Below are 24,617 nucleotides of genomic sequence, written 5' to 3'. Positions count from 1 at the left end.
ACTTGGTTACATATATATATATATATTTGCACATACATGTAACACACACACACATTAGCACACATAGACCTTACCTGAATGCTCTACAGATCAAACTGGACTCACCCATATGAGCAGCTGTGTGATGACCACGTTGGCCATGGCACAGGACAGGTGCAGAGCGGTGCGCCCGTCCCCGTCCCCGTAGGTCTCATTCACTTCCTCTTTGGTGCCGTGGGCGAGCAGCACCACCACCAGCCTCAGGTCGTCCTCCACCACGGCCCGGAGCAGCTGCTGCCCGAGGGGGATGTCCGACTGAGGCAGACCCACCAGGAACAGCTTCTGCTCGTACTTAGCCCGGATCCACCGCTCCTTCTCCTCCCTGCAGAGACATGAACAACAAGTCAGACTGGGTTAGCCGTTTTTATGCTAATGCTAATGTTAACTTCTTCTCTTTCCATGAGTTGCCACAGTGAATTACCAGGGGCTGTACTATATGGACAAACATGTACAAATCTCATTGATTGATCACAATACTATATTTACACTATATTTTATTTTGTTTGATTAAAAACAGACACAACATAAACACTACACAGTTTTATTCTGAGCCATTTTATCTGTACTTTCTACTTCACTACATTTTTGAAGTGGACTGAAAAGTAAAAGTATTTTTTATTGAGTGAGACCTGGTGAAAATGCTGAGGGTTTATTTTTAACACGTTCAGAATTTAAAAACAAAAATATACAAATAAAAACAGATAGAAAAAAATTTATTCAATTCAACTTTTTACTCTTTAAGTACATTTTTAAACAGGTACTTTGATAGTTGATACATTTATGATACTTTTACTTGAGTATTTTTTGCTCTGGTATCTGTAGGCACAATTCCTATACAAAGTCACAACAGGTAACTCAAAATTATTCATTAAGTCACAACAAATCAAAACATAAATAATCAGAAATAATCATTATCAATTAACACCAAGGGATAAAAGAGCAGAATAAAACCCTCTCACTGATATGCACAGCTAAACAGAACCATTTAAGCCTGAATTTAAACATTGTCAAAGTAGAGGCCTGTCTCACATTTTCAGGAAGACTCTTTCAGATTTTAACTGCACAAAACTGTCTCTGTACTTTTACTTAAGTAACAAAATTGAGTACTTCTTTCACCACTGATTACAAATGACTGGATCTCAACCTTGAAAGTGAAAACTCAAACACCTGCCTTGTTCGAGCAGCCTCAGGTCATTGTTCACTGTAACAACATGTGATCACTCTGTCCAAACCATTAAAATTTTTCCAAAATATAAAGCTCAATGTCATCACAGCTCTATGTTCCCACGTTTGTTGCGTTGTAGAACCGAGAAGTGCGCTGTTAGCATGTTAGCAAAAGTTGGCAGCTTGTGAAAAGTGTATTTAAACTCATTCCTCGTGAGAGATAATTTGGATTGCTTTGGACTAAGTCACACTCAGTTTGGTTAAACCCATAGTGTATATATAAATGGACATAGCTTACATACTATCCGCTGTGTTCCAAATAAGAATGGGCGCGTTTCTGGCTCCATCAACTCCAATTCACTTTCTATGTAAAAACTGTGTCACCTCTGTAACTGATACTGTCAGACTTGTGATTTTGGTCTTAAATGTGATCCTGGGGTTTTTATTTCACTAATGTGCATGTAAATCAAGACTTGAACATTAATGACGCCTTATTTCCCTGAGGTTGCTCCCGGTAGCAACAGGTTTGACTGACAGCGTTGCCAAGTTCCTGCTCCCTCCAGGCGGGAAGGGACGTTACCTTCAACAGCCTCACTCTGGATTGGCTCTTTAGTTGCTATGATACTTGCAGTGGGAATTCCAAATATGGAACCTGGCTCCAAATTGACCGCTATAACTGCTAGCCTCGATGGGCTTCATTTGACTGGAGATGACATCAGACTCTTAGTCCACTTCTTTATACAGTCTGGGGTTAAAAATGATTTTAACATGGACCGGAATACTTTCCCTGCTGCAAACATATTCTAAACCATCATATAAATCATGTATACAGCACTCCTTCTCCCTGGAGAACACGATACGGACATCGTGGGTCAGCCCGGGTGAAGCATGGACCAAGTATTTAGCACCTAAGCGAGCACTTCAACAACAACAGCACTTAGTTTATAGGCAGATCCAAAGCACTGGCGGAGACACAAGGGAGATATTTATGTAATTGTCCGGGACACTGCTGATGTGAAGTGACATTTCTGAAGTATTAGAGCAGAGACCGGCCCTGGACTCAACCATCACAGGGGGAAATAATAGAGAGATAGCAGAATGCCAAAGGGGGGCGCCGCAGAGGACAATATTCCACTTTCTGGACCGTTAAGACTGGGCTGGTTTTCTAAAGGTTACAACAGCTTGTCTAGTGCGAACAATACAGAAAGGAGGGGGACATATTTTTATCTTAGCTGTCGGCTGTCACTCTAAACCAGAGGACACCCCACAAAAGAGCGTATATGTGCGTGTGTATGTGTGTGTGTAGGTGGGTGTGTGTGTGCCCCTGGAGGCCCTCACTCAGATCGATGTGGCTGAATGGGAGCCAGAGACAGGCCTGTGCGGTGGTCAACGTCACTCCAAAGCAAAATCATAGAATAGACGGGACCATGGCGATATCACTGGGCAGAATTATATCTAAAGCTCACCATCTTGACCCACATGAACTATCTAAATAAGAGGGAAAATCGATAGGCATAGGTGGATGAGTGGGCATGGGCGGGGTGGCAGTGACCCCGTGACCCTGTCTGCATTGGTGATAAGAGCGGTGGTGTGGGGGGTGTTGTTCAGGGGGTTCGCTGAGTGACAGGGCGAAGGTGGTTTGGATGAAGCAGAAAAGGCAGTGACGCTGGCTCGAGTGACAAGCTCCTCATGGGAAACGCTATCATCAGGACAGGCCCTCGCACGCCGATTACAATGGCAATTTGGATGTTCTGAGACATTTCAGATTAGTCTAATATAAAAGCAAAACACGCCCTGCTGGAGGGATGCTGAACTACATGGGAAAAGGGAATGGAAAAAGTCTTGACTGTATTATTCCCAAACTACCACTATTTAAAAGATCCATATGACTGTATTTTCTGATCTGTTCTAATGTTGTTTCCTCATCACAAACAGACCTGGAGTTGTGTTTTGTTTCATTCACACATGTTTAACACGCAAGCCCTGCATATTTAGGCTGAGTTCTTCTCTCAGACTGAAAACACTCTGTTCCATCTTGTGTGGTAATACAGTAAGGCCTCCACTGTGTTTTTAAACTCCACACACCTTCACAAGAGTCATTTGCATCATTTCAGACCTGGAATTGCCAATCTTTACTGAACTAAAGGGAAAACAGGAGCTTTTAACATAAACTACCACTTCATGACATCACAAGGTGGAGTATTTTGAGCTTTTGAGATGTAGACAGAAACAATGAAACAAAGCACAACTCCAGGTCTGTTTTTGAGGAGGGAACAGTATTAGAACATGACTTAAAGCTCACCAGAATCAACTTGTTCATTTTAAACTGTTTGCAGTTGTCCAAAGTCCTCAAGGTCTTATGCATTCTGAACATCCTAATTACTCACCACAATGAGTTTATAAGTGTGTTTCACAACTTTCAGAGGCCAGAGCGGAGTCGCCATGTTAATGCTTATAACTCGTAATTCTCAAAGTTCCATAATGCTCCATCTTCGCAGTCTGGCACACCTTACCTGTCCAACCTCCTCCAGAGGCCAGAGCCTTCGGCCGCTGTGCTCCCCAACTATGGAACTCCCTCCCAGACTCCCTCTTTTCTTTCAAAACTCATTTAAAATCCCACCACTTCAGACCGGCCTGAAACCTGCACCACCTGGACCCATCCACTAATGGTTTCCCCTGTGTCCTGTGTATCTTTTACTATGTATTTTTGTACTTTTATTTTATTTATGTGTTGTAAGGTGACCTTGAGAGTCCTGAAAAGTGCCATTAAATGCATTATTATTATTAACAACTAGCATGCTAACCACATACTTATTTCTCGGACAGTAAAAAGCAGGACACAAAAGCCTTACTTTGACACCAAGATATATCTGCACTGGGGCAAGACAAATTTGACTCAAAAAAATGAAAAAAATGAGACAGAGGTTCTTCAAATGAAAACTTCAGTGCATCAAAGTTTACCTGTGAAGTTTGAACCGTCAACCACTCAGTTAGAGGGTGGAATAAACCACTGTACCATACCAGTATCACATAATAGACAACAGAACAGCAATACTACCTTTTAATATAATAACAATCAATGTCATGACTGTGTTTGCAAAAAATGTGCGTTGGAAACTCATCTCATATGTGTGTGTGGTCAATCTGCAAAACTAAAAATACCATGTTCTAACCTCTTGACATGGACGATTGTGTGTGTGCGTGTGTGATTTCAGTGACACGCTCATGTAATAATATCATACCACTCAGCATTACTCAGTATTATTCCCATCCTGTCGAGCTGGTGTCAAAGCTGGACTCTCTCCAGGCCTTTTCCAGCTGTCATCTGTGGACTCATCTTACTAAAGGAGCACTTCACAGCAGGCCTGCCTCCATAACACATTTTAAAACACGAGCTATTGTTACACAGAGATACTGTAAGATAATCACATTTAAAATAGACTATCATTACGTGGCCTGAGCTACAACAAATATATACCAGAATGAAGTAATAATTAGCCATAGAAGTGACTTTTTTAACCCTGTACAGCTCAAATCGGATGATATTACATCTCCATTTTTCCAAAGCTTATTCCAGCTTTCACAAATTAAAGTTTATGTTACACAAAACTGTCTCTTGTAGCTTTAATCCATGTTCTAATGTTGTTACCTCCTCAAACACAGACCTGGGGTTGTGTTTTGTTTCATTCACACAAGTTTGACTAACACTTTATTATTAGTCTGTCTACATCTCCAAAGCTCAAAATGCTCTGTTCCACCTTATGATCTCATGAAGTGGTAGTTTTCAAGTTAACAGCTCCTTTTACCTTTAATTCAGGAGAGATTCAAATTGGCAATTCCAGGTGCTGAAATGATCCAAATGATTCCAGTGAAACCTAGTCTAAGCCACTACAGGACTTCACCCTGCACCAGGAGACCAGGCCAGTTCTTATCAGCAGAACTGATTAACTGCTGCAGAGCTAATAAAACTACCAAAGCCCAAATCTTCAAACAGCGCCTGAGGAACCGCAGCTGTTAGCAGATGGGTGCATTTTGGTTAGCAAGTCAGAAAACGGCTGTGTAGAGTGTCCTTTAACCCACTAAAGTATACGCAAATCTTTTCTTAAGGATGAGGGCATTATGTGCACAACAATACCTCCATAATAGGCGGCAATTGCGCTCGTTCAGAGTTTTATGGTGTAAGACCTCCATCAATCCTGACTCCCTCATTATGTGGGGACAAGCCTGTTAGCAAATCAATTGGCCTTAGAACAAGTAGACCGCAGAGCGCAGGAAGGGGCCGGCACAACCTCCCAACTTATTTCCGGTGGTCCGATATAAACAAGTGTTTTTTCCTGGCTGATGGATGCAAGAGTTCACTGCAGAATCCTTAAAGTGCCGTGTGCAGTCTGGTACGGGCAGGGAGAATGGGCTCGGAACAATCACGAGAGGCTGTTGTGGTAAAGTTAGTTTCAGAAAGCCGCCCTGTGAATGAGATGCTGAATCGGTGGAGCCAAGTGAATTGATATGAGCTAAATGAGGCAGAAAGTTGCACAGAGATGCGAAACAAAAAGGCTGAGGAGAGCCATTAAGAAGATGTCAACGTCCCATAAAGGAAGCCTGAGGACACTGTGTAACTGCGACCACGGAGAGGTGACGCAGTCTTCCAAAATCTACACGGTGATTTTAGACAGGAGGAAAACGCCAGTGTAAGTGGACACCGGTTTGCCCCAAAAAATAAAATAAAATAAATCACTCCTCAGCTGGTGCCACTTGAAAAAGGAAATGGAACCGTAATCCCGCCTCAGTCTTTTGTTTGAATTAGAACAACAACCCAAACAGAGGTCGGCTTTAGACTTCCTCACCACAGGAGGAACAAAAATAAAATCAGTAGACTTAGCATGTCAAAGCATTTGGCCGAAGCGAGGGGGGCGCGAGTCGGGAGGAGACCACAGGGAATTTTCTCCGCATGGGGGATATTTAGCCAGCCCAGCTTACAGATCCCGATAGTTTAACACAAGCACATTCACGTAGAAATAGACACTGATCTGCCCTCCCTTGAGTGCATACTTGACTACATTTCACTGTTGCTGCGGGTACAAGGGGGCGCTTAAACTTGCCAATAAAAATGCCAGTCCCTCTTATACAACCCGAATAAGCTTCCCATTATTCTCTTCAAAGCTGTTGTAACTGAGCTGTTTTGGTCAATTTGATTCTGAAACATCCAAAAGATCTTAAAAACGCAGGTGCCGTGTTTCCATTGGCTAAGCTGGACGTGGGGAGTCGCTAAAGAAAAGGCCTATTCTTACACTCATGTGCTTTTAGGGCAGCGTTGGGCAATGGATTCTGACCCCAACTTAATTAAGTGGCAAATGGCAAAATGATTGTCCTAAAACCCAGCCCACGGAGTCAAGAACACATGAGTGCGCTCACATAAAGAGGGACAAACAAGAGTAATTAGTCAAGCCTGAAAGACAATAGCCAATGGGAATTTATAGCAAGGGATGGGAAGCAAAGACAGAGGGGGCGGAGTCAGTGTCCCCGTGGTAACAGAATGCCCAATCTGGATACCTGCATGTGTAATAACCCGGGGTGAATAAAGCAGGATGTCCGTCCCACCAACAAGCCATCGCTCACTGAATCCTCCTAGACAATCAAAGCGTCCCCCCCCTCCCCTGTTCCTCTCTCGGACACATCAAATAGAGCCACTCCAATGGTGCGTTGGGAAGGGGTCTTTGCGTCCGAGCAAGCCTGAACAGAGCGCGCGGTGGGGGGCGGGCTGACTTTCTATGGGAGCGGTTCCCATGCAGTCTCCACAAGCACTGAAAGGGGCGGGGCCAAGAGGACAGACAGTGAGGAAGAAGAGCAGGGGACAGGAACAGAGCGAGTGCGGGCCTCAGAGCATCAAAGGTTGCTAAGGAGCAGAAATGAAGCGTCCACACAGTAAACGTCGCGGCTTTGGTGGTAAATACGGCCTCCTGCGGTCTGACCAGAACACTGTCCAGGTCTGGGACAAAGAACTGAGACACCCAAACCATCGTTGTTTTGCAGAGTTTGAAAAGTTTTACTCACAAATTTTAAATACTGAAAGTGATATAAAAAATCTTACTTGGCCAAAAACAAGTTTAAATTTTTAAATGTGACGATAATGGATCCAGTCTTTTGTTTTACAACTAAAGAAAGAGCGTCTTCAAAATATTCAAACTCTACTTATACCTGCTTAGCTTCTGAGATCAGACTAAATCAAACATTGACAAGGTTGTTTGCCAAATACTCTTCCTGAAGCAACTGCCTCCAAGTATCTTGTCCAAGGACACAACAGAAATATGCATGTTAAAGGTCCTGTATTACTCAAAACTGACTCTTGCAGCTTTAATCTATGTTCTAATGCTGTTTCCTCCTCAAAAACAGACCTGGAGTTGTGTTTTGTTTCATTCACACATGTTTGAGTAACACTTTATTATTAGTCTGTCTGCATCTCCAAAGATCAAAACACGCTGTTCCACCTTGTGATGTCATATGGTAATACAGTAAGTGCTCCATTGTGTTTTTAACCCTATTGTGGTGGATGCTATCGTCGCTGATTGCGGATCCGTGGTTGCGGACTTTCCATTTCCGTAACTCCGCAAACAATTGTGCTTCATGTAAATTCAAACAGCATCTCAAAGCAGAGGCATGTGGCTCTTCAAATATTTTACTGTCATTACAGTAATCTGCTTACGTTGTCCCTTGAAGACGATCAATCAGAGCGCAGGTGCTGCAGGATTTTCCCAGTCAGTTATTTGATGTGACAAAGGAAAAATACGGATGGATATGTAAAATAGAGGTAGTTGTGTGAAAAATGCAGTACATTCTGATACTTCCTTTAACATGATTTTTATGGCTAAAAAAAGAATAGAAGTCTAATGGTCTATAATGTGCTCAGTCCTTAAAAGGTTACACTCTGTACATCTTCATTAGAATCATTTGGATGATTTCAGCCATGTGTGAATGAAACAAAACACAACTCCAGGTCTGTTTTTGAGGAGGTAACAGTATTAGAACAAAATTTAAAGCTCATAGGAGTCAATTTGATGTAATACAGGACATTTAAAAAAGTGCTTTTCTGCTTGTTGGAGGTGTTATTGCTTTGCCTACTATATTTCACAGTACTGCATTATATCCATGGAGACAAGCAGATGGGGACCTCCTGCCCCACCACCTGAAAAGTTACACGGTGGGCCATGTTTCTTGCTTTAAATTTGTTCATGTTGACTTGAAACAAACAATAGTAAATCCACTAACAGCTAACAGCTAATGAATAAGACTACACTTCTCTAAAGAACAGCTGCAAGCATAAATACTCATCTTTTCTCCCTGGATTGTGATGCAGACACAACAGATGTAACAGCTCTGAACACAATAGAAAGTTTAGTGGGAGCAGTGCAGAGGCCAATGGGAGGGCATCTGGGCTCCGTGAGCAGACAGAGGGACGACTTGAATATATTGTGACATTAATGAGGTTGTCCGACTCACATGATGGAGTGGACCCACAGCCTTAAACGCTCATGCTGTTAACCCCTGCTGCACTGCAACACAGACCCAGGTCACAAAAGTATCTGACAGTGATAAAATGTGTGGGGTAAGCGGCAGATGCAGCGCTCAGCTCGGAAAATTCTGATTATGTGATAATAATCTGATACGCTCTGAAAATAGTCAGCTTTACAAAACAGGTAAAGGGTTTATTTGGTCGGGACAGTGTTTGCAGACCACAGACTGTGTAAAGAAGATGACTAAGTGAGTGTGATGTCACCCACAGAGTTCAATTTGGAGCCCTGTTCCATATTTGGAATTCCAACCGCGAGTATCATAGCAACCAAAGAGCCAATCTGGAGTGAACCCCTTCCCATCCACTCCGCTGGTTTATCTCAGAGCGAGTGCTTAGCAACAATGCAATCAAACCTGTTGCTAACACTAGCAGGAGCGACATCAGGGAAAGAAGGTGCCTGATTTGTCTGTTATTAATGTTCATATCTTGATTTACAAACACAATAGTGAAATAAAAACCCCAAGATCATGTAGAGCGGGCTAATACAAACATTTGAGACCAAAATGATGAGTCTGACAGCAGCAGTTACAAAGAGAGGGGACACAGTTTTTACACAGAAAGTGAATTGGAGCCAGAGTTGATGGAGTCGGGCACTCGCCCATGATCACTTCCTGTTTGGAACATGGCGGCTAGAAGGTTAGCTATGTCTATTTACATATACAGTCTATGGTCACAATGCACTTTAGCACAATTTGTAATTATATTTATTCTAACGTCTAAATAAACACTCCAGCAGAGGGCACAGACCTTTTGGGAGCCGTGACATTGAAGTGGCATTGAAGTCTGTATCGAGCATCGAGTCTGTCGATATTATCGTAACAAACTACATACTGAACATCACCTCAAAACTCTCCTCACCACAAAGACATTTATAAACTGACTCCACAACACCTCTCTGCTCCTCTCTCTCTCTGCTCCTTCTCCTCTCTCAAGTTTTCTTCTCCGCTCTCCCTCTGTTCCTCCTCTCTCTTTGCTTCTCCCCCTCTCTCTAGCTCTCTGCTCCCCTCTCTCTCCAGCTCTCTGTATCTCTCTCTCTGCTCCTCCTCCTCTCTCCAGTTTTCTTCTCTGCTCTCTCTCTGTTCCTCCTCTCTATCAAACTTCTGCTCCCCTCTCTCTCTGCTCCTCCTCTCTCCAGCTCTGTTTATATGTTTTTGTCCTTGGGTGTTCTGAACGTGTATATATATATATATATATATATATATATATATATATATACACATACTGTTATTATTATTATTATGTCGAAAACACAGTAGAACTGTGGGCACTGTCCCTTTAAGTTCGTTCACTTCCTGTCATATGACTGATCTGGAGCATACGGCAGTTGTAGAGTTGTGTTCTTTAGTAATTACTGAGACTTCACCCTGACGTACCTGGCTCTGAGGCCCCGTGGCATGTGGACGATTAGCGGCCGTGCTGCTCTCTGCCACGCCGGGCTAATTACTGACCTGTGGGTTTGGGCAGCGCCAACACACAGGGACACACTCGTTCATTTGTCTTTATTAATTACCCTTTATGTTCCACTGGGGCTGTTGGCGAGGCTGGCTGTTCTGAATGCTCTGCTGAGGGCTGGTGTGTAGGACTCTTAACCTGCAAGCGTATAGACCGGAGGGAGAAGCGAGGAGGTGTGTGCGATGTAAATATTGAGGAGAGAGTTGTTAAGTATGCGTCAAAGCTACAGTTCTTGTAATAAAACATGTAATGCAATCTTTAAAGGTCCTATATTACACATTACACAAAATGGACTCTTGTGAGGTTAAACCATGTTCTAATGCTGTCATCTCCTCAAAAACAGACCTGGAGTTGTTTTCTTTCATTCACACATGTTTGAGTAACACTTTCTTATTAGTCTGTCTATATCTCTAAAGCTCAAAATGCTCTGTTCCACCTTGTGATGTCATGAAGTGGTAGTTTTCAACTTAACGGCTCCTTTTTTCCCTTTAGTTCAGTAGAGATTGGTAATTACAGGGCTGAAATTATCCAAATGATTCTAATGACAGTGTATGGAGTTTGAAAACAGTGGAGCACTTCCTGTATTACCACATGATGACATCACAAGGTGGAACAGAGTGTTTTCAGTCTGAGAGAAGAAGCCTAAATATGCAGGGTTTGTGTGTTAAACATGTGTGAATGAAACAAAACACAACTCCAGGTCTGTTTGTGACAAGGAAACAACATTAGAACAGTGATCAGAGCATAGAGTCATATGGGCCCTTTACATGTTCATTGACACAGCTGTATTTTTCTTTTGGTGCTTGGTTGTTGTGATTATAAAATGCATATAACCCTGTCTGTAAACTGAAGGTCATTTTTGGCATAGACTAGTGATGGAGGGGTCGTACCTCGTCTGCTTTGACTTATCTCTCAGTTTATTTCTTTATACAGAGGGACAGGAGCCAGTCCCCCCTTCCGTCGTGCCTCGAGCCAGATTCAGACACTTATTTCAGTGATGTGTGTGAAACGAAGGAGCTCATTGGTCATCGAAAATTTTGAACAAACTCAAACACATCTCAGTTTTTAGTTTCAGAGTTTGATGCTTGGCTCATTGTTTCTGCTGGAAAAACGCCTTGTGATATTTTTCCCTTCTTTTTCTTTTTTCTTATTTAAAGCTGCAGGTTTTTTCTAGATGATTACCTTGATATTCTAATGTTGTGGTCTCGTGTATGTTTCCACACACACCCAGCTCCTTCCTCTTCGTCCTCGTGCAGCAGTGATAATGTGACGGAGCACAAAGGGTTAAGAGCGTCCAGTTTGCGGAGGTTAGTGGAGTGATTCATTTTTATTACCTTGCGGCCCCTGCAGGCGGCAGGAGCGGCAAATTATTTCTGAAACAAAGTGGAGCGCTCTCTCACTTCTCTCCTCCTCTCTCCCTCCCTCCCCCCCTTCTCTCTCTCTCTCCCCCTCTCTCTCCTTCTCGCACCTTCGCTCCCTCTCCCTTCCCTCCCTCCCTCTTCCCCCCGCTTGTCTATCCCTCTTTTCATCCTCTGCTTCTCTCTCTGTCTCGCTCCCTCCCCCCTCTATTCTCTATCTTCCTCTCCTCATCCCCTCTCCCTCCCTTTCTCTCATATCTCCCTTTCTCTCTATGATCTCTCCCTCTCTCTCTTCTCCCCCTCTTCCCTCCCTCCCTTCCTCTTCTCTCCGCCTCCCTCTCTCATCTATCCATCTATCCGTCTCTCCCCCTCACCCGTCCATCCCTCCCTCCCTCCCTCTTCACTCCCCCTCACTTTCTCATCTATCCCTCTCTTTCCCCCTTTTCCCTTCCTCTTCTCTTCCCTTTCTTCTCCTCCCTCTCTTCTCTTCCCTCTCTCATCAGAGCTATTACCGTGCGTGGCCCAGGGCGGTGCGGCCCACGGAGGTGACAGTCAGAGGGCCGGCAGTGAGGGATAGCCGTCTACATCCGTCCACGCTCCAGGACATCAGCTGCCCCCTCCCACAACCAGACCCCCACCCAGACCTCCACCCAGACCCCCACAACCAGAACCACAACCCAAACCCCCACCCAGACCCCCACCCAGAGCACTGCGGCCGGAGGAAGATGCTACAGCCTAATCAGGACCTCCAACATTTTTAGAGACAATTGCCCACCGTCTTTATTCTTGCACGTCTCAATGTTTATTTTGAGAAAACAGGAACATGTGAAGAATTTGACTAAAACGGCCCATGACACTGATCCCTCGCTATACTGTGGTTCACATTTTGCAATCTCGCTGTTTTGCGGATTTTTTTTTTTTTGTGTGTGTGCAATTTTGCATGCTTTCATTTTACATTGTATGGACACTCTTTTTACAGTGACAAAACATCTTGACGTGCGTCCAGAGCGTCTGTTGCGGTCTGCGAGTGCCTTTGGATGTTTTGTTTTCCCTGTGTCTTTGTGAACACTGCAGATCAGGTTGAGACAGTGGCTTTAGTGTATTTATTACATAAAACCCATCAAGGGAGGTGATGACTAGCGCCTTTAAGCTAGTCGGTGTGCCCGGCATAATTAAGTTGCCGCTAGTTTTTGGCTGATGTCTTTCTACTTTTTCCAGATAATGATGTTGCTTTGTCACTGGAGCATAGTCTCTGATTGGTCAACGCTGTGTGTCAAACGCCAAAAAGTTTAGCCTTTTCAACTTTTGGAAGCGGGAATGATGTCTGATGCCTGAACGCTCAAGACGCGTCGCATCAACACTAGATTCGTGCCGCTTTGATGCTTGAAAACGCGATAAACGAGAGAACACTGTATTACACTATACTTAAAGGGTCTATATGACTCTATTCTCTGATCTGTTCTAATGTTGTTTTCTCATCACAAACAGACCTGGAGTTGTGTTTTGTTTCATTCACACATGTTTAACACACAAACCCTGCATATTTAGGCAGGGTTCTTCTCTCAAACAGAAAACACTCTCTTTCACCTTGTGATGTCATGTGGTAATACAGGAAGTGCTCCACTGTGTTTTTAAACCAGAAACACCTTCACTAGAATCATGTGGATCATTTTCAGTCCTGAACTAAAGGTAAAAGGAGCTTTTAACTTGAAAACTACCACTTCATGACATCACAAGGTGGAACAAAACACAGCTCCTGTATGTTTCTGAGGAGGTAACAACATTAGAACATGTTTAGTCACTTTTGCATAATAGACCTTTAAGGAAAAACTCTATACTTCCTTTATTATATTTGTATTAAATTTTGTATTATTTTTCAGGACAGTGTAATCCCTCATTCGTCCAGCAGTGGTCCAGTGTAGAGAAGGTTTCAGTGGTCATCATCTGGACACTGTTTTTACAATATTACAAGCTACATTCTGTCATTTTTGACACAAACCTACTCAATTTTTAGATTATGAGTACGAAATTATACTTGACTGGAGAACCATAATCTGCATTAGACCATTTCCAAGGCTTTCTCCAGCTATAATCCTGTTTTTACATTTTCACTTTCAGTTTGTCTGTTTATTATCAGCTTTACGTCAACCAATTAGGGCCGCTGTGCTAAACACGACGACTGCTAGGTGCTAATTAAAAGAACAACCTAAAACAGAGCAGCCACGGGGACAACAGCGAAAGAAAAAAAACAAAAAAAGTCTTTGAGACGAACCTATCTCCTGCACGTCCCATTCTCATTATTGTAACCACACATCTGCACACGACAACCCCTGATCCTGTCTCCTCTCTGTGCTGAATTTCATAAGCTAAACCAATCTTGTGGATGAATACCTTTAAGTAAAATGTCTTTGTAATGTGGAGCTAGCCGCGCAGAAGACACTCCATCAGAGGAGGAGCTGAAACGCAGGTTCTTACTCAGTCGTTTAGATTACGTGTCACTAATGTTTAGCACAAGTCTGGAAACCCGCCTCAGACCCATCAGGGAGGGACCGCGTGTCACCGCTCTGATGCAATTAAAGTACAGGACAAATCTGCTTCACCTACAACGAGATGGTAACAGGAGAGTAGCGAGCTCGTAGTTAGCATGTCTGAAGTATTATAGATTGGGAGACTGATTGGGGTGGAACAGTTTTGGCAAAATATTTAATAATAGACTCTTGTGAGGTTTCAACCATGTTCTAATGCCGTTACCTCCTCAAAAACAGACCTGGTGTTGTGCTTTGTTTCATTCGCACATGTTTGGGAGAAAAACGCAGCCTAAATATGCAGGGTTTGTGTGTTAAACATGTGTGAATGAAACAAAACACAACTCTAGGTCTGTTTGTGACGAACAATATTAGAACACAGATCTGACAGTAGCCTGATATAAACATTTGCAGGTAATATAAACACTGCGACAACATAAAGACATTTAGTTATCTAAATATTATGATGAAAATGATTACAGACTGGTGTCATTTTGAGTGTTGAACCTTGCAGGCCTTATCCTGATGAACGAGTCACTCAGTCCAATCTTATAAATATAAAATAATTGAACCAAAATGGCTTACATACTTTTAATTTCAAAATAAAACACCAATGCAAACCATCTGTCAGGTTTCACTGTGAAGGTTGTTTTCAGTTTTATTTCCTTGTTTCCTGTCATCATCTTATTATCTGACATAAAAATACAACACCTGCAGACGCGCCTTCATATTTATCAAGTTTTAATAAAAATTCCTTGCGACGACCAGCTCCATCCAACTGGCAAAAATACCTGAACATTTCAACAAGCGTTTTGGTCCTCAGATTAGTTATGGCACAAATGAGATTAATGGCAGGACAGTGGCAGCTAATGGAGTCGCCGCGGTGAGATGAAGATGGGCTTTTGAGAGAATGGAGGCGCTCGTTGCCGCGGGCGACGCAGGACTGACAGCGGTAGACGCTCGAATCAGCATCAATAATGTTTCATCAGGTCCAGCGAGGAGCACTTTACACCAGATACATTCAATACATTACTGTGGGCCATCATTCAGCTCTGAACTGGGCGCCCACTGGTAACAGGGACGCGACCCAGCCTCCATTTTAAACATGACGCTTTTAGGCTGGAGGGAATAGCTATGAATTGTAGTGTTAAATGTAGTAGATACGTTTTATTTTGGCTCAAACATATAAGGCAAAATAAGAATTAATTATGTTATAACCATTAGATTCCCTCACTCCAGATACTTCCTCCAGCTCCTCCGGTGGCTCATAGGTGCAACATGGCCAGGTACTGAACGCTTGAATAGTAATATACAATAAATTAAATATATTTGGTGAGATTTAGACAGAAAAAAACACAAAAACATATTTTATAAGTCCAGCTGAGCTCTGTTTTGAGGCTCAGAGGAGGATTTACAGGGAGGTGGTTTGAATATCAGGAACATTTTTGTATATTTGTATCTGTCACAGCAAAATCTACCACTTATTTTATTTCTCCAATTTCCAGAGTTTGGAGCATCACTCTGATTCTGCAGAATTCCGTACTGTTTCTCCTCTATGTAGGTTTTGTTCTCTCGGATCGGTTAATCCAACTGTCAATCCTCCCCAACAGAAATCATGGAGACTGGATACAGCTCCAGATTCTAACATTGTTATAAAGTATCATAAAAGCAGATATAGTCTATATACAGAAGTACAAATAGCTTCATGCAAAACTCAAACGTTGAGCCTCGTCGATGGAACTCGTGTGACTCCAGAGACGCAGCTCAGAATGGAGAACATAAAACTGTCACTTTTCACTCTGATGCTGCTGATGTGCTAAAGGAAGAAAAACATCTTCACTCTGAACGTGGAGCTTAAGCAGTTTAGGTTAACACTATATCAGAGAAAAATGTCCAAAAATAATTCAGCACATAAGCACAGGATCTGGCAACTCAAAAGTTCAAGCCAACTCCACAACAGAAACGGAGACAGTGACAGACGAAGCGCCCAAACTGCAGCAGTCACAACAACACAGCTTCACTTCACTTTTTAACAAAGTTCCAGGGCTGTGATGTGCCGAGGCTGGAGCCACCAGGGAGCGCCTCCGGTCAGGTTCAGTATGACAGAGAGTGATGACCGCGGCCGCGCTGATGGATATGTGACAGGGCGGTTTGGGGCCCGAGGGCTCGGCTCTGGGGGCGGGGTTAAGCCATAATGGTGAGCTTAATTACCTGCACAGTCACATAGCAGGCCATTAGTCAGAGCGGGACGCTGGGTTTCACCTGTCACCACGAGATAAACAATGTGCCACATCTGGGTCCCTCGGAGTGAAAGGAGAGAGTCAGAGGAAGTTAGAGCCGCGGAGCCGGTCTGTATAATTTAACAGATACATATTAAAAAGATGGAATGCCGCCTATTAGAGTCCAAAAGTAAAGAACGGAACTTTCAGGTGTTTTTGACGATGCTAAAGAGGCTCAGAAACTTCTAAAAAACTGTCCTAAACTTTGAGCGTTGAGAGAGGAGCCAGAGGTCCAGAGAACAGAGCTCTCTCGATCAGTGCTCACACGGAAACAGCACGCACACACGGAGCCAGGGCGTGGGTCAGGGCGTGGGTCAGGGCATGGGTTAGGGTGGCGGTCAGGGCGGCGGTCAGGGCGGCGGTCAGGGCGGCGGTCAGGTGAATGCGGAACTATGTCACACGATGCTGGTTTGTGAATTATGGCTTTAAACCCAAACAGAGGAATGGCTCAAAGAAGGGGACCATGGGAAGCTTCACCGTTTCAGAATTACATCAACAAATGAAACCAAGAAAGACACGACTTTGGCTTTAAGCAGTCATGGAAGAAGTACTCAGTTTTGTTACTTAAGTAAAAGTACAGATACTGGAGCAAAAAAAAAAAACTCAAGTAAAAGTATCACATGAAAAATGTACTTGAGTAAAAGTATTAAAGTACCTGTTTAAAAATAGACTTAAAGAGTAAAAAGTAAAAGTATTTCATACAGATTTTGAGTCTTATAAAGCTTCAAATGTGGTGATTTTGATAAAGATTTGAGATGAATTTTTTTCTGTTTTTATTTATATATTTTTGTTCAATTCTGGATGTGTTAAAACGTGTTACGTTAAAAATAAACCCTCAGCCTTTTCAGCAGGTCTCACATAATAATAAAAAATACTTTTACTTAATACTAATACTTTTGTTCAAAAATGTAGTGGAGTAGAAAGTACAGATACTGCTCTCAAATGTACTGAAGTCTGAAGCCTAAGTATTTCCTTGTGTGAAATATTTAAAGCTCTAAGTTGTCTTAAAGTAACAGCTGATGCAGAATGTGGCTCTGATGACTGTATAAGCTTCAGTTAGCTCCACTAACAGAAGTGGAGCTAACTTAACTTATGCTAACCTGGTGCTGTCACTTCCAGGTTTGCTGTATCCGTCCAGTGCCCCCTCCCAGACACTGTTGGCCATGACGTTCCCGATGGCCGTCATGACCATGCTGAGCTCCACGGGCCAGTCGTCCAGGTCCAAGGAGCGCACTCTAGACAGGTGCGTGCCCAGGTTTCTGTGGATCCCTGAACACTCGATGCACATCAGGGCCCCCAGATTCAAACTGGCCCAGTCTGGGTCTGGAGGGAAAGATGACACTTAGTTTAATATTGCAGCTGAGACATAAGTCCATGAGGTTTTGTAGCTCATCATCAAGGGACCCATCTTTGCTACATAATAAAATAAAATGTGTTTTGCCCATAGACTGTATATAAATGGACATAGCTAACCTAAAGTTGTACCTGCTATCTATAACTTTTAGCCATCGCATTGATCATAATTCAATATAATGTGACTCTAGAGCCCCTTTCCCAAGCGCAGTCATACTCACTGGGGGCATCGCAGTCCACGCAGAAGCTGTTCCCCCTCACGTTGCGTATGGACTGAATGGCCATGGCGTCACTCTGGCTCCCTAACCGCGACTGTAATGAAGACAGAACAGGTCAGAGGGAACTAATCAGCACAATTACAGCTGAAGTCCAAATGGAACTCAGAAGTGCTGAAGGAGATGGGAATGGAAAGGTGCTCCAGAGGCTGAGGCGGGGGGCGTATGAATATGAAAATGAGGCTGCTCTGTGCTGACACAAGCCATGTTATATCTGTGATGTGTGTCAGTTCTAATAAAAGATCCCCCACACGCTCCGCACCTGTCTGACAACCTCCTGTGACAGCCTCAAGTGGGTGAGAGAGCGGTGAGCCAGGCTACGCCATGGAGACGACAGGCTGAATGAAGTACTACACCACAAGGAGACACTACACGGGGTTCAGACAGGTGCAGAGCGGCTAATGTTTTTGAGCTATAAAAGCCATGGGAAAGATCTCTGATGCTGTATGTTTGAAAACAGCTTCATCTCATTCATGATCTTTGGGTTAAATCTTGTGAGATCCCCCCCCCCCCTACTCTCTCAACAACAAGCATCAGGCATGAGCAGACGTGGAGGAAGTACTCCATTTTGTTACTTAAGTAAAAATACAGCTACAAAAGCAAAAATGTATTCAAGTAAAAGTATCCATACCCGTTTAACAATGTACTTTTAGAGTAAAAAGACAACACAAACATTTGTAAACATATGGAGTTTGTCATAATTTGGCTTTGAGTCATACCTTGTTCTTGATGCTCTCACACGACTGCAGACTGGCAAAGATCTGGCTCTCGATGGCCTGCACCCACAGTTCCCTTTCTTCATACGTAGACGCTTCGAAGTTCCACGTTTGACCCGTCAACGACACAATGATGAACTCAAACGAATCCTCTTGCTCTGGAAAACACAAATATGAAAGTAGTTAGCATAGAATAAACTAGTACAAGTTATTGCTCCGTATGTGCATATACAGACTTTATAAAACAGCCAATTACACAGCTCGTATTAAGAAGTACAAGCACTCAGAACTCATTAGATCCATACTGAAATGATTCCTCAGCTCGAGTATTTAAAGTGTCTTAAATACACTCCCAGCAGGATTCTAATAGGCTTTAATGCCATTGTAATTTTACACCACATCATTCATGAGTCAGGTCAGACATAATTTCACAAGAGCAGTTAATTTGTACTTTGAGCGAGATGGAAAAATAGAAAAATTACTGGAAAGAAAAAAACTCATTCAGTCTGGAGCTGCTGAAAAGGACAAAAATTGACGTTTCTCCCCTGGACGTTAATAAGAGCCATAAGGATTTATTACTTTGGTGCTTTGTTCAAAATACTGAGAATATTTGCCACGCAAATTATGTGACCACAATGTTCTAACCAGTTTAAATCAGACGTGTTCTACAAACTGTTAAGGTGTTTATCCATGTTCTAGTCGTTTCTTCTCATTGAGCCTTTGAAGTTGCATTTGGAGTGATTCATGTTTAGTCGACTATTTTTAAAATGCCAAAGACTGTGGATCTGCCCCCATTTAACCTCCACCGGTACACGCCCACTGTGACGTATCCGCCCACTGATGTACACGTACACTGTGAAGTACGTGCCTACTGCGACGCACACGAACACGCCCACTGCGACGTACATGCCCACTGTGACGTACACGCCCACTGTGACGTATGCGCTTTCTTCTCCAATTTTATTTTCTTAATCAGCGATACTCATAAGATTCGTCAGCATCATGTCGTCATTTTGGTACAAATGATAAAAATGTGCTGCTCTAGTGTGACGTGCAGCTATCCATAGGGGGCGCTGACAGCATGCGGCGCTTTTTTATGATGCCGTTTATGGCAACGTCAGTTCCAATTGGGCACCACAGTTTTTTTTTGTTTTTTTTTTTAAGTGAAGTGATTTTAGATGAATATTGCAATTTAAAAAATGTAAATTAAAACAAAATGATCCACAGGGGTCAGAGATGAGAACCATAGAGACACAAGCTCAGTGAGACTGGTTTAAAAGTGCGCTAAATTAATTTTCTGGTTGGGGGTTCTCTTATGTTTTAATTACAGACAAAAAAAGTAACGTTTTTCTCCACCTCTGAGACGGCATTTAGAGTGGCTATGTTAGCTAAAGTCTATAAAAATGTCACCTGTCACTTTGAAAACCCAGGTCCTGACAGAACATATGCTGAACACATGCTGCTCATTAAGTCTCTACTGTACAATGGAACATCCCTCTCTCTGCACATGCTCCAGCTCATAGCCAAACGATTTGTAATTACCTAATTATGTCTATGCAAATAGTCATCTCATTTACATAAACCACGTGTTCAGGTCTCCAGGCGAGTCGGCACCAGGGAAACGGCTCCTCTGGAGCCTTTTATGTGGCTCTGTTAAGTCTTTAGATTCTATAGAAGGACATTAAGACATGAACGCAAAATATGTTCTGTACAAGGGCATTAGATGAAACAATAGAATACTGCCTCCTCCCTGGTATTTAACACTACACGGGACATACAGGTGTTAGATTGTTCTGTTCCTGTGTGTCGTGTGTCTCTATATGTGATATGTGTTTTGTGTTGACTTTAATGTGAAAAACTTTGGTCAGATCATGTTGTTTTAAATGTAGTATAGAAATAAACTTCAATTGAACTGAAAATATTTATATACCATCATGTTTGTTCCTGCACTGATAAGTGTGTGCCATTGAGTCCTTGGGCAAGACACTTCACCCTTCTCACTGTTGTATGAATGTGATGTGTCAGTGTTTGATCCTTGTTTCTGTCAGTCTGCCCCAGGGCAGATGTGGCTGAATGAAAGACTAGTGTGGTACAGAGGCTCAAACTTATCAAGTGTAATACAAATGTATAGACAAGATCAATTTTAAAATAAGTATAAGAAATACTTGCAGTTTCTTCCCTTTATATGACTTACATGACAGTAAAAGTGTAATGCTGCACCAGACCTGAGGTGGGACAAGGGCTTCTGATCGTTTGGTTCACAAAAATGAAATATATTTCAAGGACAAGCAAAACAGAATATCACAAATGCACTTTAATAATTTCATAACAAACTTTATTCTCACACTTGCTCCTGTTTATGTTTTTTGATAGACTTATATATCCATTTTTTCTATATTTTGAACAGAGCACCCATAAAAACAGAGTCTGAGTGTTTTCATTGGGTCTCCATCTAGAAATAAAGATACGTGAATAAATAAAAAAATAATAATTCACAACTTTTTTATGTGAAAACTAGAAGTAAAAAGCAGAAGTACTTCATTTTAAAATCATGACATTGGTCTAAACTTAGCCCTCACTCCCCTAACACACTGCTCCAGTTACACACAGTGATGTAAACAGCACACACAGTCTCATTTAGACCCTGGCACATCTGTACTGGGAGCGAGACAAATTTTGCTCAAACACATGAAAAAAAGGCATTTCAAATCCAATCTCTCTAATCTCTAAGTGCGAGGCCGCCCTGCTCCTGTACGGTCCATCCATTGTCTCTCCTTGTGGTCATCGCCTTGTGCTGTGAAGGTGCGTCCAGATGACAGATGTCGGACACTAATGTAGCAATCTGACCGCGCGGCGCCGCCCGTCTCTTCAGGGGGAAAACTATAATCCAATTAGCTCGACACCCACTTCAATTATCTGATTCAGTTTGTGCTATCGACGACAGGTCTCAGCTGATCGATACGGAGTAGAAACCTCTTTGTTTAGACTCTGGTTGAAGCCGGATGAGGCTGGGAAAATATTAAACGAGCTGAACTACTGCTGTCACAATAACACATTTACAAACTCCATTTCGATACTAAGGAATGGAATTGATACTCGATCCCGATTTCACGATGATAATAAAAACACTCTTTCTTTACGCAATAGAATGTAATTTTCCACATTAAATGGTAGTACTTTCTTTTCTGATACAGCTCAAAATCATTCAAAAGCTTGGGGGGTGAGGTGGGTTAAGTGTCTTGCCCAAGGATACAACAACAACATTCATCTGTGTGAGCTGGAATCACACCGCCAACCTGTGGGTCAGTGGATCTGACTGCTCTACCAATGACATTTATGTCGAGAACGGGATTTAAACAGCCAGCCTTCAGATCAGTGGACAAACGCTCTACCAACTGAGCCACTGTCGCCCCCGTAGTATACTTTTCAGCAGTGGCGGGCCATCAGGGCCAGCAAGGCCTTTTCTGCTGGCCTAAACATGCTCAGAAAAGGGAATTTATTTTATTTTATTTTCATAAATATGTAAACAAAAATATTCTCTATTCTCTGTTCTCCATGTCATATTATATCCACTTCATTGAGTGGCTTCCAATGTTGTTTATTGTGGTGGAGTTTTTAGCCAATTATATTTCAGCTTGTGTTGTCAGGCAAATTTCATTTTCCTGGGGCCTTCAGAGTAAACAGAGCAGGCCCTGTCCACTGTAAGTAGACACAGACACAGTCAGTTTCAATAGCCAATCAGATCTCGATTCTACATTTCAGGGCCAGCTAGAAGGTCCTACACAAACTGGACATGTACGTGTCCTGTGATTGGATACACATACACATACACAATGGATACTGCGTGAAGGCGGCAGTTTGCAGAATGTCAAACAAACCTGGAGATCCAACAGCTATTGCATTTTTAACCCATAATAGCCAAAGGAGGAGAAGAGATTGATCTGGTTGCAGACATACTTTTCATGAGTAACTATGAACGGTACCTGTTGCTCACAGCTTCTGAGAAATGCTGCATATTGTACTGTTGTTGTACGGCTGGGCACTTAAAGCTACAGTGCATTTAAAAACGTTTGTAGAAACTCGAGTGGACCTGCAGCTCAGCGGCACGCAGGAAGACGGAGCTCCACAATGAAAAAGTGTGTTAATAATAAAGTTAATAATGAAGTCACCTCAGTTAAAACGGCACTAAAGTTCGTTCAATCTCAGCTGCGCCACATTTTCAGTTATTTGCTGTTGTAGACTATTGTCAAAAAATGCAAAGTATCTGTTTATTTTATTTTCAAAGAATAGTTTGTTTTGTTATTGTCTGGTTGGTGTCTTATATGAAACAGCGACATTGTGCAGTTTATTGGACAGACTTGACATAGTGTCATTTTGGTGGTATTTTATTTGGCAATTTAAATCTTTTTAATTTTTGACAGTATCTGTGAACTTAGTTTCCTACTCTTAATTGTGAATGCAGTGCATGTTTACTGGTTTTAAATGCTTCTGAAATTAAAGTGTTGTTTGACTAGTCTGTATTGAAGTGATGTTGTAATGTGTAGGTGGGATGTCACTGAAGGCCCAAGAGTGAAATGCACGGCCCGCTACTGCTTTTCAGTATCTATGCTTGCCAACCCCTGTGCCATCTTATAAACGTGAAAAACAAAACTAGTTCATTCTGAAGCGGTTTCCATCCTATTCACCACAATGAGTTTATTAGAGCTATTCATAAACAGCAACTAGTATGCTAACCATGCACTTCTCAGACAAATGCATTCACAGATAAATGCTGTTGTGTCCTTGGACAAGACACTTCACCCCCCCTCGCCCCAGTGTCTGTGTACACCGGTGTATGAATGTGTGTGTGAGTGGGTGAATGGTTCCTTGATGTAAAGCACTTTGAGCCTTGAAGGTGGAAAACTGCGATATATAAAAATATGACTATTTACCACTTACACCACATCTGTTTTGAGGCTAGACAAAATTGGCTCAAAAACATGAAAAAAAGGCTGTTTAATTGAAAAACATCTCCAAATCAATCGTTGGTCCAATATGGCTTCAGGTACAATAAGTAATGCATCTGATTATAATCCGAGGACTCAACTGTTGTTCTTCTGCTGTTTTTGTCTTTTTAAAAACCTGAACAAAGCTAATTATTCTGTTGGCTGCCCAGGCAATAAATTGGAGGCATTAAAACACTTTCATTATGGAGATTAAAAAAGTAACGGATGGCTGACTTCTTAAACTGATGTGTACAAGGGAAACACATTCGACGCTCCCAGAACAGAGGGGCAGGAGAGGCAGGCTGCAGTGAAGAGAACATCAAATATACTACACAAAAGTCTGCACCAAAGACTGTTTATATGAATGGACATAGCTAACCTGCTAACCGCCACGTTTCAAACAGGAAGTCATTATGGGTGCACTTCTGGCTTTATCAACTCTGGCTCCAGTTCACTTTACAATGAAAAACCGTGTCCTCTCTCGCTGTAACTGCTGCTGTCAGACTTGTTTTGGTCTTAAAATGATTGTATTAACCCGCTCTCCGTTTTCATTTCATTATTGTGTCTGTAAATCAAGATACGAACATTAATAAGAGACAAATCAGGCAACTTCTTTCCTCAAGGTCACTCCTTCTAGCATTAGCAGCAGGTTTGATTGACAGCCTTGCTATGCGCCTGTTCAACCACTTGTGTGGGCGGGAAGGGGAATTACCTTCAACAACTTCGCTCCTGATTGGCTCTTTGGTTGCTATGATACTCGCGGTCAGAATTCCAAATATGTAACTCGGCTCCAAATTGGCTGCTATTACCGCTAGCCTCGATGAGCTTCATTTGACTGGAGCTGAATGTTGTGGGTGACGTCACACTCACTCAGTCCACTTCTTTGTACAGTCTATGGTCTCAC

At 42.5% G+C, this 24,617-nt stretch overlaps 1 protein-coding gene across 3 annotated transcripts in view; it reads right to left on the bottom strand.

Annotated features, from left to right (window-relative positions):
- The window catches only part of agap3 (ArfGAP with GTPase domain, ankyrin repeat and PH domain 3), a 229,141-nt gene that overhangs the window by 1,302 nt on the left and 203,222 nt on the right, over window positions 1-24,617 (bottom strand). For all 3 annotated transcript variants that reach the window (XM_033982327.2, XM_055228496.1, XM_055228495.1), the window contains exons 14-17: window positions 18,732-18,886; window positions 17,959-18,049; window positions 17,485-17,707; window positions 106-361 (exon numbers count right to left, since the gene is read on the bottom strand). In XM_033982327.2, coding sequence (XP_033838218.1) covers window positions 106-361; window positions 17,485-17,707; window positions 17,959-18,049; window positions 18,732-18,886 — 725 coding nt within the window. The remainder of the gene's footprint in view (window positions 1-105; window positions 362-17,484; window positions 17,708-17,958; window positions 18,050-18,731; window positions 18,887-24,617) is intronic.

This window comes from Periophthalmus magnuspinnatus, chromosome 17 (genome assembly GCF_009829125.3).
Source record: "Periophthalmus magnuspinnatus isolate fPerMag1 chromosome 17, fPerMag1.2.pri, whole genome shotgun sequence".
Classification (NCBI taxonomy): Eukaryota; Metazoa; Chordata; class Actinopteri; order Gobiiformes; family Gobiidae; genus Periophthalmus; species Periophthalmus magnuspinnatus.
Note: the sequence above shows the minus strand (reverse complement) of the source record. Positions and strands in the feature narration are given on the sequence as shown.